Source organism: Pezoporus flaviventris, unplaced genomic scaffold (assembly GCF_033815535.1).
Source record: "Pezoporus flaviventris isolate CSIRO_AGI_PZ_B2104156 unplaced genomic scaffold, CSIRO_AGI_Pfla_v1 ptg000031l, whole genome shotgun sequence".
Classification (NCBI taxonomy): domain Eukaryota; kingdom Metazoa; phylum Chordata; class Aves; order Psittaciformes; family Psittacidae; genus Pezoporus; species Pezoporus flaviventris.
Genome location: NW_026892579.1, coordinates 52604702 through 52623208, shown reverse-complemented (window position 1 = coordinate 52623208; position 18507 = coordinate 52604702). Strand labels below are relative to the sequence as shown.

Genomic DNA, 18507 nt, shown 5'->3' with positions numbered 1-18507 from the left:
GGAAGCGTTAATCCTGCTCTCTTACGGACCAGGGTGCCGCCATGGCTCCCCTCCCAGCCAGGCTGGGCCTTTCAGCATCTCGCAGTGTAACCGCGGTGTTGTCTCTGCCAGGCCCTCGGCACCGCTGGTCCATGGCTGTGCTGTTAAAATCACCTCCAAAACGGGTGGAGGCATTCAGTTTGGGAGTTGTCTCTACCCTGTGCAGAGGGAGAGGAGCAGCTGTGGAGGGCCAGATCCGTGCTCAAAACAGTGTAATAGGAGAAGAAATTGTGCTGGTTTATTGTGTATGTAATACGTATGTTAGCTGACAAATAGTGGCTTTTATAATATGTAGCACTGATGCAGTTCCTCTTTTAAACACAATTTTTATCTCTTTCTGAAGGAAGCAGCAAGAAGAAACAGCAGCGAGGTGGGAGGGGGAAAGCAAGGGGAAGTTGTGCAAAAATCACTCCCAAATACAAGAGATAAAGAGAGCTAAGACAATCACCACAGAGGAATGAATGTTTGGTATGTGTCTCCCTTGGTCTCTTTATCAGCAGCACGCAAGACAGGCCAGGCTACAATTCAAGGGCAGCAGGATCTGAGTTTTGTAAGCAGAAGCCAAGCAAAGAGAAGTGCAGCCAGACCGTCTGTACAAGCATGGTGTGAGAGAGAGAAGAAAGCCAGCCGGTGGGAGATAAAAAGTGAGTCTGACGGGCTTAGAAAGGAAAATAACAGATTGAAGGCCAAGCAGGGCTGAAAGATCTGAAAGACAGCGGGCTGCTGATGTGGCTTCTGACTCAGATGCAGGTGCTGGACTGAAGCATGCTCTGATTTCTCCTGCTGTGATAGCCAAGCACTGTTCAGCAGGTTTCCTGAACTTTAGCAAGGACCAGGGCCTTCCTCAGAGAAGGAAACTTGCACCCATGGGTGACAGGTCATCCTCTGGGAGAATGATGGCAACTTCTTAACAAGGCTGTGTGGGAGAGTGCCCCTGTGCACAGCTTGCAATGGGGCAGGAGTGCTGCTCTCCCACTCTGCATGAATAGAGAAATAAGACGGGGGGATTTATCCAGGGTCACGAAGTAGGATCTTAGGCTCTAAGTGTGAGCAGGGACAGGATCGGAAGACTGTGGCCCAACTACATTCTTCCTGGGTGTTTTAAGAGAGAGGGGAATGAAGAAAGGAAGATTAAGAAAAGCCATAGCAGTAGCTGGTAGTTTATTAAGGATAGTAACCATAAAGCAGGAGAAAGGAATACTGGGGAATAAGGTGTTGAAGTGCAATTCAGAAAATCTGGATTCAGCTGCATCGTTGGCATCAACTTCTGTACAGGCAAGTCTAACTTGCCAAGGTTAAGAGAAGCTTCTTTAGCCCCCTACATCCTTACTGTCTAGTCGCAAAAGGGAAGTCTTTATCCGGCTGTGCTTTCGTGGCACTGGAGGCCTCTCTGTGGCTACAGATGAAGGTATCTCGCCCTCTGGTGGGTAAAAACACAGCAGTATAGAAGCCTTGCTCTGGATGTTTTATTAAGGAATAATAATGAGAATTATTAGTGTGGTGGTAATAGAAGTAAAAAAAGTGGGGGTTTTTAGACCACTGAAATTCACACCGAGGGTGTATCCTGGAGGGAATGGTATGTACCTGGTCACACATGATCCTCCTGGTAAAGAGGGTTTAAACTAGTGACAAGTGAGAGACAGTTACCAGCAGCCCTGTTGCGGAGTGATGGACAAGGCTGATGAGCAGAGGACCCGGCATGATGTGATGGAAAGGGATCACAAAGTCAACAAAACAGGGCTTGAGAGGTGGGTCCTTGTGAACCCCACTTTCAACAAGGCCACGTGCAAGGTCCTGCACTTGGGTCAGTCCCAAGCACAAATACAGGCTGGGTGGAGAATGGATTTAGAGCAGCCCTGAGGAGAAGGACTTGGGCTTTTGGTCGATGAAAAGCTCAACTTGAGCCAGCAGTGTGTGCCTGAGCCCAGAAACCAACCGAGTCCTGGGCTGCATGACCAGCAGTGTGACCAACAGGTTGTCAGAGGTGATTCTCCCCATCTGCTTCTCTCCCCATCTGCTTCTCTCTGGTGGATGATCTTTAAAGACCCTTCCAACCCAAACCATTCTATGATTCTATGAAGGCTCAGGTGGGATCTTATCAATGTATGTAAATACCTGAAGGAACGATGCAAAGAGAAAGGGTCCAGGCTCTTTACAGTGGTGCCCAGTGCCAGGGCCAGAAGCTATGGGCATACACTGAAACACAGCAGGTTGCTCTGAACATCAGGAAACACTTTTACTGTGAGGGTGACCAAGCACTGGCACAAGGTGCTCAAAGAGGTGATGAAGTCTCCATCCTTGGATATATTCAGCAGCCAACTGGATGTGGTCCTGGGCAGCTGGCTCTGGATGTCCCTGCTTGAGTAAGGGAGGATGGACCAGATGACCTCCAGAGATCCCTTCCAAACTCAACCATGCTGTGATTAAGCACAGCTACCAGCAAGAAAAACAGAAGCACTAGCCTTATTTCACTGACTGATAGGCTGACTGACTGATACCCTTTTGTCCATCAGTGGTTGTCTCTGGCTTAATTTTAAGCATGTGCTGAAATGTTTTGCTTGAACAAGCATTGAATTCACAGCTTGGCCACTAAAGCTGCCAGGCCACCAAATCACTGGCTACTCACCTCCAAGTGACAATAAAGAAAGCTGGACACCCAGGTACTTATGTAGCTGATGAACTTAAATCCCTCAAATCAGTGTCAGGGCAGCCATTCTGTACGTGTCTTGTGAAAAGCGAATAAGATCACATAGTTACTGTGAAACCTGGAAAGTGCTTTGAGATGCACAGAAAAAACCACATCCTATTGTTCGTTATTAATTATTATCCACTCTAATATATCCACTCTATAATTACCATCTACTTTTCTTCCTAATGACTGTTGTAGTTGTGCATTTGGGAATTTCACATCACACCAATCCTTTTGCTTTTATAGATGGTTCTTTTTTTTTTCACTAAGATTTTTAAATAACAATAAGTACAGTACAAAGCTTAAAATGTTGTCAGCATTTTACACAATACAAAGTTAGCAGATGGAAGTTAGGAAGGGGATGGTTAATACGTAACACTCATACCCTTCCCTGTTTCCCAGGGAAAAAATACAAACTCTTTTGTATTTCTCTTTAGTAACAGTGTTTAAAAATATTGTCAGTAAAAGATGTAAATTACAAGGCACATGAGGAACCTGTCCTTGCCTTCTTACACAAACTGTTAGGCATAAATACAAGGTTAAGGCACATCTCTCCATCCTCCCCTTCTGCTCTGGAGGGCATCAAGCAAATCCTGTCAGTGGATATTGGCTGCTAAGAGCAACCATGGACCAGCAGACAGCAACGAGGCTTCAGAGATCCTCAGGTTCCTTCAGGATGGATCTCAAAAAGGAATAGCATAAGGCACATTGGGATGAATTGTCAGGGGTTGTCCTCCACAGATCCAGGTTGCAGGATCTGCAAAAATACTGTCTCAGTACAGAAATTCCTGGGGGAGAGGATTCGGACCTTCAGGATTTCAATGTGCTCAACTTCTGGTGGTCAGCTCATGACCAAACTCTGCCACTGGTTCATCCCTCTCAGCCATGCCTCCTTAGAGGAATGCCAGGATGGAAGGAGGCATGCTCCAAGCAGTAAGCTCCAGGAGAAGGCCCTGAGAGGCTCCTTGACAAGCAGAGCATTTATCACAGCAGCACTTCTACTCTCTCCAGACCCAGCCTTGGTCACCCCTAGATCAGTGGCAGGATTTTCAGGAGTGCATCAGCAGCCACTTTTCAGTCCTGGCCCAGCTGAGGTGCAGTAGACTCCATGGCATGTGGAATCTGCTCAGACAGGCAGCCAGATGCATAAGGCACAAAGATGAAGTCCAGGGATGTGAGAAAGAAATAAGCTGGTCAGAGGAAGAGGAGGATGGAGATAGGGATGAAGGAAGCTCCAGTGTTGGTGAGCCCCTTGTGACACAAGGGTGCATCCTCACAGCAGCAATCATCTGTATTGCATTTCCCTGCTAAATCAACCCATCATAGTAACCAGGAGGTCAGCTCCAGGTCTGAGTGCAGGGCCGTATCGGGACGTGAGTGGCTTCACCTGAGGGGTAACATGAGAATATGTAAGAACACCACCACTGTCACACAGTTGCTCCAGAAGAAGTTTCACTTCTGCTGGACCAGGGAGGAGAAAGCATATGACCAGAACACCTCAGAAGAGCCATGTGGGCACCTCCTTTCCCTGACCCTGAACTAGATGGCATTACTGTTCTCAGCCTTCTTTGACAAAGGTAGGACACATAATCTATTCTCAAACCCTCAGAGAAGGAAATGCCTGGGTGATCCCTTCCTTTAGTACCAGTATAACTCTAGGTAGCAGCAGAGCATGGTTTGCTATTAGCAACAACTCCTTTCAGTTTTAGCCCAGAAAGGAGCTCTGAACCCCTGTAGTTTACTGCCCTTCCTGCACAGGAGCCCACTGATACCATCCAGCCAGGTTCACACTCAGTAACTTATTCTGCTTTGCCTACCACAAAAGCAATGCAAATTAGGCTGTGAGAAAAAAACACTGCTCCCACACAAGTCTTTCCCCAAATTGGGAAGAGACCCACAACGAAAGCCATGGAGACTATGGAGAGAGCAGTACATCACTGTGGCTAAGCTAGTTGAGCAACTAGCTACTGTGCAAGGAGCAGCTGCTTCTGGCCTCCGCTCCGGCCCTTCCCTGCAGGCAGCAGTGTCGTCCAAGTTTGCTGGCTGAAAGTTAAAACCAGCACAACGTTATTGGCATTTTTTCACTAGGATTGGTTTTCCGCTGGTCCATCTCCCAGCACCAGCTCACTTTGTGTTAAGATGAGCTTCTGTGAATGGGAAGGGCTATGTTGAGGTGTAAGTTGGGACCATCCCCAGTTGCCACTCCCGTAAGGCAAATCTGCTGTTAGCAAAATACAACAAAGGAAATGAAGTCATTAATTTCTAAGCTGGACTGGATATAAACCACGAGGCCTAGAGTAATAGGAAAGGGTGGACTAGATGACCTCCTCAAGGCTTTCCTATGATTTCTTCTCCTGTACTCAAAACTTACTTCCCTCCCCCTTTGTAATTAGTTTGTCAACAGGGCCATGAGTTTCAAATTTGTCCACAAAACACAGGACACAGCACAGCACCTATTAAGAAATCTGTTTTCAAAGACACTGTTGTCTGGCCCACCTTGTTCCTTCAGCAGCATAGAACTGTTTCCTTCAGCCTATGACCCAGCTAGGAGGCTTTGCAAATATAAAATCCAAAGGCAAAGCCTTTCTGGATAATAAATCACACACACATACACAAACACACACACACATATCTCAATAGTTAAAAACAGATCAAGTGCAGAAATCAGTGCTTGTCACAACAGATCATATCCCCAACCCTACACTGCCTGCTCAGAACCAGCAATCACAATTCATTTGCCTGCCCTTGGGATTCAGTGAGACAAATATGTGGCTGGAATAGATCCCATAGATTCCTTAGATGCAGCAAAGATTTATACATCCTGGGAATTTGCCAGATGTCAAGGCATTTGAGGCTGCAGGTCTTGCATAGTGGGAGGAGCTGTGCCAGGGCCTACTATGGAAAGCAAGCAGTGGGTCAAACAGTATGTGTCTAGACAGCATAAGATTGTATCTCTGCATTGGCTCTGAGCATCCTGTCCTGCAAATGCTACCAACTTCAGTGAAACAGTGTGGCTCCATATCTAATATTCTCCTCAAACAAGCACAGAAGGGACTCATCTGGTGGAGGACAAGGTAAAATTAACCCTTGCTACACCTTGGACAGGAGTGACCCATGGACATTAAGTGTCTCTGACTACGATCGTTGCTACTCCACACAGGAGTCACCACATCTCAAGGACAACCCCCTCCCAAAGTTCCATAGAACCCTAATGTTGATACCCTGCTCCTGCCTTTTGCTATTCTATCTTCACTTAGTGCTCCATTGTCAGCTTTCCCACAAGGCCCACCAAGGACTGCTTGGTGTCCTGAAAGCACCATTAAGAGGTGAATAAAGACTACTTCACTTTCATACCCTTTTGGCCATGGTCGCAGCAGGGCTGTTGGAGGTTCAGGGGCCAGATCCTTTCCTGTAATGGACAGCTCACACCCAAGTTACTCTATGTTGCATGGACATGGAGGTCAGTCAGACTCCCTAGACAGAAGATACAGTCTACGCAGGAATGCACAAACCTGTCACACAAGCAGCCAAAATGATGTACCCAGCATCAAAAGCATCTCCTCTGCTGGGGCCAGCCCCCTGAACACTGATGGCTCAACCTCTGTCACTGCTACTGAGGAAGTCTAAAACCCATCTCCAACCTGACTGAGGCCCAGCTTCTCCAAGGCACCTAAGCACTTAAAAGAGAAGTGAGGAGCTTATGAATACCTGTCTTGTAGGCTACCAAACAGTCATCAGCATTGGCACCACGTTAAGTCAAATTCAAACTGCTGAGAAAGACACCATCTCCTGTTAGTAATTCTTGGGATTGCCTGAGTCCTTGGTTTGGATGAGCAGCTCCACTGAAGATGGTGCAGTCATACAGAAAGAAAAGATGGAGCTGACCTAACATCTACACCAGTCACTGGCAGACATAGTGCTTGAGTTCCAGTTCATTCTAGAGGACCCCAGGTCAGGCATAAGTCTCCAAACGTGCTTTGCCAAAGCTTCCTCAGCAACTTGGTGTTGAGATACCTCACAAGGGGACCATAGAGAGAACCTGGCTTAGCCCAGCTGGAGCAGGAAGAGGATTATACCAGCCACAGTGTCACACATACCCTTGCAACTGAACCATAGAAATGCAGACCTCTTCTGAAACCTTGCTACTGCCCTTGATAGTAACAGGTCCCCAACAGATAGCAGAGATGGCAAAACCCAGTGAGGTCATCACATGCAGCTGTGGTCCTCATGGTGCATTCTCTTCTGTGTTGTGAGCCCTGGCAGACCCTTCTACAGTCTCACAGCCTTCAGGCTGTCCTCCCTGACATTCAGCAACATATTGCCCACAGGTTTACCAGAATGAACAAGAAACCTCTGCCTATTTCAGCATCCTTGGTTAAGTGTTCTGGCTTTAAACACATCCATGTCCCCCTGGATGGCAAAAAGCAGTCCCTGCTGTGAAAATGCATGTAGCATGAAGTCTCCAGCCCTCCACTCAAGTCCAGTGTCCCAGTTAGTCACAGTGTGTTAGGCAAATAAGACAGTTATGTCCCTAATATGTTATGACCCTTGATTTTCACCCCCCAGTGATGTCATGCCCATCATGTTCATGACTCTCAGTATTCCTTTCTAGCCAGGACAGCCTTGATCCTGCATCGCAGGATGTAAGCTGTGATGGCACTGCAAGCCACCAGGCCAAAAAAAGAAATGCAGGAGAGGTAAACAGAGAAAGGCCCATGTCTCTTCAGGAAAATCTCCTGCCTGTTCTTGTAATCCAAAAGAATAGCCTCCAGCTGTGACAGGGTGCAGATGGCCAGGAAGGCGTGAAAGATCTGGTGGGCATGGCCAATGATATCGCAGGAGCCAGGGAAGTACTTCTCAGGGACCGGGCAGGAGAAGAAATAAGCACTGATAAGGAAAAACAGTATCTGGTACGTGTGGTACCAAGCAGCATCTTCCTCACAGCCCCCCAGGTGACATACAAACACCCGGTGAGCAACAGGACTGATATCCAAGATGAATGCCAGCCCGGCTGGGATCACCTGGCACATCTTCCTCATGATGGGGTAAGGCCGTCGGTACCGGTACTTCGCATAGCAGCAGCCGGCACAAGACAGCCAGCCACAGAAAGCAGCTGCTGGCAGGAAGAAAAGCCAGAACTTGTCATACCAGGCTTGATCGGAGCTGTAGTAGAAATGAGCCAGGGCACTACCATACTGGTAGATGCTGACTCCAACATAGTCCATGAAGTAGAAGGTGTAGTGATACAGCTCTGATTTGGACTGCAGCAGGTGGGCCAAGAGGCTGCAGGTCAGGTAAGTGACAGAGGAGAGGACAAAGATGAGCAAAGGCAAGGACCACGCATCTACAGGCAACTGCTCAGCCTCCACAAACGTCTTGAACCTCAGCAGCACAGCCAGCGCTGCCAGCAGATGAGTCCACACATTGACTACCTCATTGTGCTTCTGGAAGAGGCTAAGGAAGTAGTACCGCCAGTCCTGGCCGGTGGGACGGTACCCAGTGTGGATGTATGGCTCGCGGAAGAGCTGCGGCACCTCGCACTCTTTGACCGTGCAAGGCATCTTGGGGAAGCCATCCTCCAGCAGCCTGGGGAGACGGCTGAGGTGCTGCCCGCTGAGGGACAGTGTGCTGATCCGCTCCAGGATGGCTGTCATCTCGCGGCGTGCAGCAGCTCTGAGCCCGGCTCTGGGGAACGTCGTCTTTGTGCCCTGTAGGGAGGGGATAAAGAAGAAATGTTAATGGAGATGGGTTGGGAAGAAGAATGTGCTGCTCCTCCTGAGTGCTGCTCATGCTCTAAGGGAAAGGGGCTTTTCTGAACTCCACAGACCTAAATTCAGCATGGAGAAGGATGGCACAGCCCTGTCCCTGCAGTTCAGCCAATGGGCACAGCCATGTGACAAGCCTGCTCTTTCTTGGGCACTCAGCTTGAAGCATCTGCAGGAGTAGCCAGGAGCTGCCAGTAAGGAGATGCAAGCAGTTAGATGTCAAGAAAGCACCTGATGATTTGCAGAAGGGACTTTTCACCCCTTTCCCTAGAACAGATTACTCAAGGACAAAATTGGGGTGCAATTACTCATCTATGGAATAACCTGGCTTTCTGCACCTGACTGAAGAGGGTCCCAACTAAATCATGGAGGTTGCAAGTAAGCTCGGCTTCTCTGCCACACAGCTTGCTACAGTGGAGCTGCTACAGTGAGTTCAGCAGAGGAAGAAGGGGAGAAGTCCACAGTCCCAAACCTACAGGTGTAAGAAGCAGTGATGGAGAAACGAGAAGCTCCACATCAGAGCTGGCTGCAGTTTGGGTACAGCATCAAAGCTTTGGGAGCATCCACAGAGCCATACAGAGAGGCTGTGATGAGATGTGCCTGTATGCTCAGCGCAGCCAAACCCCAGTGCTGGGCACTCCTCTGCTCTGCTCCTTGGCAACCTCTGGAGTTGCTAAGCTCTGACAGAAAGGTTCAGATTCAGAGCACAGCAGGATCCTATTGTCTGGAGACTACCTCGCAGCACTGAATTAATTCCCAATACCCTCTGTTTCCCTTCCACCCTAGATATTTCTCTTCCCTCATGGTGTTTATGCCACACAAAATAGAGAACTTAGCACACAGATGCCCCATGCTTAAGCCAAAATCAATGCTGATGGAGCCCCACCAGACTCCGTAGGGCTCTGGTTACTCCTGTGCAGCCAACACATACATGTTTGCACGAGTGGACCTGACCCCTAAGCTTACATGCGCGCAACCAGAGCTGCAATGGATGGAGATGGCCAATACTGAGTAAATGCAAACTATTTTGCCTGAGTGTGGGAAACAGTGTATTTTTCTGCTGTTGCATCAGGTACCAGCTGCTGCTAGAGGTGGGACAGAGGAATAGTTAGCATGGGCACACGATGGGAGACCCAAGCTAGGCTGGCAAGACAGCACAAAGAGCAAAGTCAGACCAGGCGCTGAAGCAGGTTGTGAGTCCCACTTCCTCTTGCAACCCAAAGCCTCTGATGACAGACAACATATTTTCACATTACTTCCACATATTCTAGCAGACGGGAGTTGTCATAATCAAGTTACATTTTCCAGCCATTTTTTTCTCTCCCTGCACTTTCCAGGTTTTCTCCCTTAGTATCTCTCAGGGCTGGTTTTGCTTGAGGTTTTTCTCCTTGTCTGCCAGCAGCTGAAGGAGCTGCCATAGCCAGAGAAGGCAAAACGGGCCCTGCAAATGATATTTCAGTTTCACAAATGGGTAAGACTGAAGACAGCATCCTTGCTGGGGAAGGCTGATGTTCTGCCCCATCCCTGGCAGTATTCAAGGCCAGGTTGGATGGGGCTTTGAGCAACTTAGTCTAGTGGAAGGTGTCCCTGGCCGTGGCAAGGGGTTGGAACTGGGTGAGCTTTAAGGCCCCTTCCAACCCAAACCATTCTGTGATTCTATGATCCTAAGATCTGACCGGAAACTGGCTGGAGGCTGAGCATGTTGGGGTGGGAAGGACAGGGAGATTCTATGGATGTCTGTACTAACAGTGTTTGATCTCCTAGTCCAGATGTGCACACAAGAGCTCTGTTCCCATGCTGACTGCATCTCCTTCACTGCATCAAGACCTATACATTTTCCAGCTGACGATATCCAGGCCTTATACACAGGTTTTGCCCTGTGCAGAGGTGTGAGTACAGACTCTGAAGTGCTTTGTGTGTCTAAGCTATTCTGCCATGTCTGTTAACCTGCCATCACATGTTTCACACCTCTCCCAGCACTTGCTCTGATATAACCCAAACAACACGGCTTGGAACCCCATTCACCATCTCCCAGCATCCCTTTAAGCATGGTTCAAGGATTTGGACCCACTAAAGGGGGCTCAGTGCTGAATCTTTGTCCCAGTTCATCCCAGCAGTATGCTGGAAAACTATCCAGAAAGGTATTTAGGCACTGCTGTTGGAGATAAGGATCATAGTAGCAAGGCACAAGGAGAAAGAGCATGCTGAAGCTCCCCACTGCTTGGAGAACACAGACTAATACCAGTGTGGACTCCAGGACATCAGAAAATGAAAAACAGTGCAGATATGGCACAGACAGGGTAACTGAGCACCACAGGAGCAGCACTGGAGTGCCCATCTGCACAGAGGCAGCAATACACTGAAACCTGCCTGCAAAGAGCAAAGGCAACAGAAGACGTGCAGACAGCAATCAAGCCTGGGCATATGGATACATGCCAATATGAGGGGCACATTGGCCCCTTCCACCATCCATGGCCTGCCTGCTCTGCATGCTGACAAGGATGCAAGAGAGACAGGCAGCTTGTACCAGGCACAGGCTGGCTCCAGCATGTATGGTGTGTGCTAGCACTAGGATTTTGCCAGATCCCTCATCTCAAGCACTCAGTGTATACAGGGAGCTTCGCACGTGAGCAGAGCTAGGGAAAGGTTAGGTGCTGCACACCTCCCTGCCAGCAGCAGGCAGGACTGATTCTCCCAGGCTGCCTTTCGTAGCTGTCAAATGCCGGTTTGTAACACACCGAGAGAGGGTCAGAGATATTCCAAATCATGGTCCAAAGTCACAAGAAACACATCTGACACTCGGATAAACAGCACTGAATCACAAACCTGGTAGAGTGCTTATTTCAAACCAAACTGGTGACAATAACGAGTGAGAACAAGTTGGCAATTCCCAGCGATCATGTGATGGGCAAAGCTACGAGCAATTAACGTTAGAAAAGAGAACGAAAGAAAGGGAAAAAAAAAAAAACAACCCAGAAACCCAAGGTCAGCACTGGCTGTTTCACTTTCACAGAGCCCCTATTCTTTTCCCTTCACAGGGGCGTAGGAGCGGCTGAAAGCCACATTCATCAGCAGGGCGTCTCGTTGAGATTCTGTCCTCACCCCCCATCTCCGGGGGATTCAGTTATTTTGGCTGCTCCCAATTAACAGCAACCAAGTATCGTTTGTTCAGGGAGGGAGCTGCGAGGCAAGGAGGATGGGATGGATGATGGCCAGGCTGGATCATTGCAGCCACAATAAGAACCGTGGCACAGGAGGAGAACGATCCCATTCCAGTTTTTCCTCGCCCTTTTGAAAGGAGTAATTGGAAACCCGAGCTTTTTCCCAGCTCTTTTGCATTTTGGTCACAGTCTGATGGAGGGGATTGAATGAGAATATTTCCTACAGAGGATGCCTGATTTTCCCACCGGGCTGGCCTCAGCACTAACTGTCTGGGACCAAGGCTGTACCAGTGTGATGTATTTGCTTGCAGACTAGTATTCAGGCATGAGAGTTTGACACAGGCTTCCAGAAAGGCAATAATTCCTGGTAAACAAAGCAGAGAGGACCATGGAACTCAGCTGTGGGGAAGTCTTTAATAAATGCATTGCATTTGAAACAGAAAAAAAGAAACAGTGTTTGTGGACAGGATGAAAATAACAGTAGTGATGGTGCAGCAGTGGGCAACAGAGTGGGTTTCAGAGCTGCAGGTGATTAATTCCTGGGAGTCGAGCAAAAGTCCCTGGAGGGATTCCAAGTCATTTTGAAACATGGAATTTTATTCTCACCCCTTCCTACACGGAGCCAGCTTTGGCATTGCAGGATGATAGACAGCAGTTCAGCTCTCATCTCCTGGGTTGGGAGAGGCTGCACCAAGGCTACACTCAGCTCAGTGATGCAGTGGGTAAGCCCCATCCCAAAGCCTGCTGCCTGCAGACTGGTTCTCCCTGAGTTCAAACATCCCCTTCTATAACTAAACCACTTGAGGAGGGCTCAGGGCAAACTTTGAGAGACCAGCTTGGGAGCACAGTGCCAGCTCCTCCATCCCATTCTGCCTGGTGTTTTGAAAAGGCTCCACCAGAGATGAGAAAAAAAGAGACCACCAGCTCAAGCAGCAACTCCTGTGTAGTCTTTATACTACTTGCTTCCTTCTCCTGCCATGGGTTTAGGTGCTAGCCTTCCTCCTAACTGCAGCAGATGCACATAGCATTCAGATCCCCTCTGCAGGGTGTCATTGGGATTTATATATCACAGGGGTCAGAAAGTGGAAGAGGTGGCGTTTGATGGTCTGTGCCAGGGACAAGCCTTGCCCAAGCAGGCAGCAGGATATGAAGGACTGACTTAACTACACTCCAGCATTGAAAACGTGGAAATCCCCACAAGCAGAGAGGGATCAGGTGCTTGGGACTTACGTAAATTGGACCTCCCTGTCTATTAAATGTGGATACCAATCCTCATCTGCCTCATAAGAACTAGACATTGTGCTATTAACACACCACTGTAATGCGCCAGGCAGTGCTGGGACTAGTTAACAGTGCCTTGCACAGAATATTTTATTTCCCTTGACACACTTACATACTCAGTTACATCTACATCAGCCCAAGGGGTGTATTACAAACACTCGTCCAGCAGGGACCTGCATAGGTGACAATGCTCTGGAAGGTAAAAGGTGATGTGATTTACTGGAGACATTGAAGGGCAAGCATTAAACCAGCCTCATCTGTTAAGAAAAAGGGTCAAAATAACCTTATGGAAAATTTCAAACAACAGAAAATGGCTCAAACTCTACCTTTCTGTATACACATATACACATGCACAGCATGTAGCAAAGCAGGGTTTGTCCAAGCATGTATTAATCAGGAAACTAATGTCTCGTGATGCTGGGAGATGAGCCCTTGAAGCTGGCTGGAGATGGCAGGATCCCCCACTGAAGCCATGGCAGTGTCAGATCCCCTACGATTTCTGGCCTAGAAACAAGCCAGGCCAGCAGCCAGCTCAGCCGTGCTGAGCAGCAAGTGCCTCTTGTCATGGGCTCCGTGTTGCCTGTGCATTGGGACTGGTCCAGGGGATGAGAGCAGCGGAGCCAGCACAATGAACGCTGTGCTCTGAGGGGACAGAGCAAAACAAAGCTGCTGGCAAGCACTGTGTGCCTGCAGCAAAGCTGAGGGGGTCCACAGCATCCCAACAAGGAGGAGGAGCCCCTGAGTCCTGTGGTGTTTGTGAGAGGAAAGAAGGGCAGTGGAAAGCCAAAGCTAGGAAGCCAAAGGCTTGATGAGGCTGCTGGCTTTATTGTGAGAGCCGAAACCTCGAGCCAGGCATCACTTTCACAGTGTTGAGCCCTCGGTTCTGAGATCAGCCAGCCTGGCTTGGTCACTCCAATGATGCTACACCTTTGAAATGGGTGGCTACACACGAACTGTCTGCTGGGAACAACTCCTGGACTGTGCTAACTCCCAAACCATGCTGGGGAACAGTGTGGGTCACCATGGCACATTGCTGATTTGCTGCCATAAACACAGATGCATTTTCTTAATGCTTAACCAGGGTTAAAGCTTGGTGATGCTACTGATATAACACAGCCAATACACAAAAAGTGTGAAAAAAGAAAAGCATCTGGAGCACTAGTCAGATGCAAAAATGTTAATATTCATTATTTCTACCCATAGATCCTGGCTGAGAAATACCTCCTCTGGCAAATCCATCCCTCCTGTATCAAAAATTGCTCAAGATCAGGGTAATACTCTGCAGCTTTTCTCCCTGATCTCACTAAAACTTTGCTGTTTGCACATCCCAGAGTGGCTCACCACTTTCTTTTCCTGCCCACAGCTAACACACCCCCCAATGCTTTGGGGCTCCATTTCAGGTAGGTGTGAGATCCCTGGCTGGAGCACCCACATTTACAGGCTTTGAATACATGTAATTAAACAAGTGCAGGATGCAGTCCCAATCAATGACCTGCTCCATTAGGCTGCTGAAGTGTTAGCACACTCTGGGGCACAGTTTTGGTCCAGCCACCCACACCGGTCCCTGCCTGCTGTATTCAGTCAAGCAGGGACCACCGACAAGAGTGGGATGACTGCCTCATTTCAGATGCCAAAGGTGGATTTGTGCCAGAGAAGTGCCTGTTTTTTTGTTCCCTCTCTCCCTGCCTCCACCACTGACTGAAAAATGAGCCTGGATAGGGCAAGGGGAAATGGCTTTATAATGAAAGAGGGGAGACTGAGATGAGACCTTACGCAGAAATTGTTCCCTGTAAAGGTGCTGAGGCCCTGGCACAGGTTGCCCAGAGAAGCTGCGGCTACTCCATCCCTGGTAGTGTTCAAGGCCAGGCTGGATGGGGCTTGGAGTAACCTCCTCTAGTGGAAGGTGTCCCTGCCTGTGGCAGGGGGCTGGAACTGGACGATCTTAGGTCCCTTCCAACCCAAACCATTCTGTGATTCTATGATTTGTTGTAGCAGTATCCCACTTCCACCTCCTAAACTTCTTCCTGCAAGGTCTGTGGGATACGTTATCCTTCCCTTCCATGCCAAGTAGATGCACGCACACCTTGAAAGCACAGCATTTCTGCAGCCAATTTGCCTACATAAGAGATCACTGCCATGAGCTTTTCACAAAGCCACAGGACCAGCACCAGGTGATGGTGCAAGTCTTTCAGAGTGGATCTGCTGGAGATGAGAATCCTGAAAGCACAGGGAGACCTCAACAAGCCAGGAAATCTCTCCCTGCTCACATCTATCTGCAGATGGGACATCCCAAGACTCATCTGCTTGCAGGCAGAGCAATCAAACCAAACTGGCTGGGCCCTTTGTGGGGGCCCGCACGGTTGCCAGAATATCCCCCAGAGCATAGAGTCTGAGGCTGCTCTTAACTTTGCTGTCATCTGCAAAAGCCTCTTGTACAAAAACATTGTCTTAAGGTTGTGGATTTCAGAGCTTCGGTCATTACACAAAAATGTATATAAATCATGCACACCACTGCTGGCGCTGCGGGTAGAGGGCAGGCTGCCTTGGAGAGACCACAGCTCCCTGCCAAACCCCTGGAGCTCACAGCTTAAAGTCTTTGTCCCCACCTCAGTTCTCCTCCTATTTAACCCCATGGACTCTCCCAGCGAGCTTCTATGTTTGCAATGGCAGCATAGTGCCTGTCCAGGGGGCTATGAAGCCCTGAGCAAGGGCCAGCAGGGACCAGAGGGCAGATTCCCCTCCAAAAGAAGGGATGCAGGCTATGTTGCATCCACATGCTTACATCCCTACTCGATCACAAGGATGTGCAAGGGGGTAAAAAAAAAGCAACTGGGAGCAAGCTTCCGTTTATTACTGCCTGTGCCTGAAGGATGGAGGCTATAAGGTATGGCCACATACATAGAGCTGCAGGCCAAATCATAGAATCATAGAATAGTTAGGATTGGAAAGGACCTTTAGATCAAGTTTCAACCCCCCTTCCATGGGCAGGGACACCTCACACTAAACCATGTCACCCAAGGTTTTGCCCAACCTGGCCTGGAACACTGCCAAGGATGGAGGATTCACAACTTCCTTGGGCAACCTGTTCCAGTACCTCACCACCCTCACAGTAAAGAACTTCTTCCATATAGACTCAAGGGGGCTTCCTAGGAATTTATTTCTCTGGAGGCATTTCTTCAGCATGAACGGATACTGCGATTAAAGGGCCACTGAAGTGACCGCAGGAGCAGGGCAGTCAACATACACTGGCAGCTAAAAATTAAGCTGGTGAATGACACAAGACGTGTAAGTAGCTGCAAGTGCACACATGTGACCGATGATGTCCTCAGCCTCTGTCATACTGCCGGCACGTTGCTCGCACTGGCCATCCCTCCCTGCATCCAGCGGGATGCAACCTCAGCCAGAGGCTTTAGTGTAAATAAATAAAAGCGATGATGCCCTGAAAACAGGGAATCCTGCAGCGCAGGGGCTGTTAAACCACACCTTTGCAGGCTGAGCAGCAGGAAATGCATAATTGCTTGTGGTTTGGCTCGATGAGCCCAAGGCTTTCTAGGAATTGTTTGCATGTAACACACCTCCCCTGCACCACAACATGAAGGCAGGAGCACGGTCTGCCAGTATAATTCACTGCTGCCAATCCTCTCCCTGCCACAGCAGAGAGCAAGATGAGACTTCAGACCTGCTAGTTTTCACTCCAGCAGAGCATTGCATATGTGCTCCATCCTCCTTTATGCCCTTTTCATGACTTCACCCTTTTTCAATGACCAGGGCAGCACCACATCCCTCTTCATCAGAACCTCCTATGAGCCCTCCTGTGGCTGGCAATCCCCCAGCTAACCACACCTAAAGCACACTGGGGCATTTCCCAGCTCTGAAGTGATGCTCCCACAGCATCTGCAACACACACAAGTCTCAGAGAATCACAGAATGCTTTGGTTTGGAACGGACCTTAAAGCTCACCCAGTTCCAGCTCCCTGCCAAGGGCAAGGACACCTTCCACTAGACCAGGTTGCTCCAAGCCCCGTTCAACCTGGCCTTGAACACTGCCAGGGATGGGGCAGCCACAGCTGCTCTGGGCAACCTGTGCCAGCGCCTCAGCACCCTCACAGGGAAGAATGTCTTCCTCAGATCTAACCTAAATCTATGGCACAGTAAAAAGCAGCCTGGGATGCCCCGCTGGAGCTCCACACTTACCAAATGAGCACTGGGCACAGGACCATCGTACCCATGGCATTTCCCAGCTCAGCACAGCTACTGGGAAGCTCTGTACCCAACACTGCTCATGCCGAACATGAGTCAGTTTGACACTGAACAAACAAGTGTTAAATGTTTATCCAAATGTATATAGATAGATATTGCTGTCAATGAAAACCAGAACAGTTCAAGAACTGTTGACAGGCTTTTTTCACCAAAACAAGTAAGATGCTTATGGTGCTTTTAGCCCAGACAAAATCCACAGGGGATAAAGAGGGAACATGACCATGGATCCCCAAAACGTCCTGGAGAACATAAACAGAGAACGACCCTTCACTGACCCTTCTGGGACACAAGCTAGGGCGCGTCAAGCGGAACGGGCAGGTAGCAGCTCCAAAGCAAACAGCAGGAGCTGGTTCTTCACCCAGCTCACAGCTAAACTATGCATCTCCTTGCCACGGCCTCCACAACACCCCAGGGGTCAAAGTCACACAAGGAAAACCACCCATGGCCATGAAAAACAGTGGAGGAGAATCACTGCCCACCTCTCTGCTTTGGGAAGCCCTGGAGGTGCAGATCACGGCGGCCTGCAGGGAACTGATGGCAATAGGCAATGTGTCCCCGCACACTCCTCCCCTTCGGATGCTCTTACCCGGGCGCCGACCCCAGCCCCATGGACCCGGTTGTGTGCGGGTGTGTGCGTGGGGGAATTCACGCATCACCCCGCACCTCAAGCTCCACTCGTGGTCCACCTCCCGCCCTCGGGGTGTTCCCCATGCACTGGCCCTGCGGACCCGCTCCCTGCGGGGAAGGATGCTCCTGCTGCGGCGGGACGCGGTGCGGGGCGATACCCGCGCGGAGCTCACCGCGGATGGGAAGCGCCGTGCCGGATCCCGCACGGGCGCTCGGCGGGGGGTCCCCGGGGAGAGAGGTGCCCTGGGGAGGGGAGCGGCGGCCGTGCCCGCACTCACTCACTCACACACATACACACATACACACATACACACACTCACACACTCACACACTCACCGCCGCGCTCTCCCGCCGCCGACACCGACTCCCGCGGCCGCCGCCTCCGGCAGCACCGCTGCCACCGGCCAACCCAGCGCATGCGCGACCCGCCCCGGGGTGGCCCCGAGGAGCCGAGCCGGGCTCAGCCGAGCCCCCAGCCGAGCCCCCAGCCGAGCCCCAGCCAAGTCGCCAGTCGAGCCCATCCTAGCCCAAGCTGCCCGACCAGGACAAACCGGGGCTCAAACTACGGGTATCGCCCGCACCCGGTCACCCCCGGTGTTCCTGCGGAGCTGCAGAGCTGGAGGGGGCAACTCCTGGGGAGACATCAGGAGAGGGATATAAAGTCATTGCAGGGTGGGTGGCGTGG

General features: G+C 49.9%; 1 protein-coding gene across 2 annotated transcripts; it reads right to left on the bottom strand.

Annotated features, from left to right (window-relative positions):
* Positions 1-2960: 2960 nt before the first annotated feature.
* On the bottom strand, positions 2961-18246 carry PAQR8 (progestin and adipoQ receptor family member 8). 2 transcript variants are annotated; one of them, XM_061461025.1, is made up of 3 exons: positions 18159-18246; positions 10712-10863; positions 2961-8436 (listed from the first exon to the last, which is right to left on the bottom strand). In XM_061461025.1, the coding sequence occupies exons 1-3, from the start codon at positions 18238-18240 to the stop codon at positions 7324-7326; spliced, it is 1347 nt and encodes a 448-aa protein (XP_061317009.1). In that variant the 5' UTR covers positions 18241-18246; the 3' UTR covers positions 2961-7323. The 2 variants fall into 2 exon arrangements, with proteins under 2 accessions (XP_061317009.1, XP_061317010.1); XM_061461026.1 differs by lacking the exon at positions 10712-10863 and having other exon boundaries at positions 18159-18241.
* Positions 18247-18507: the final 261 nt, after the last annotated feature.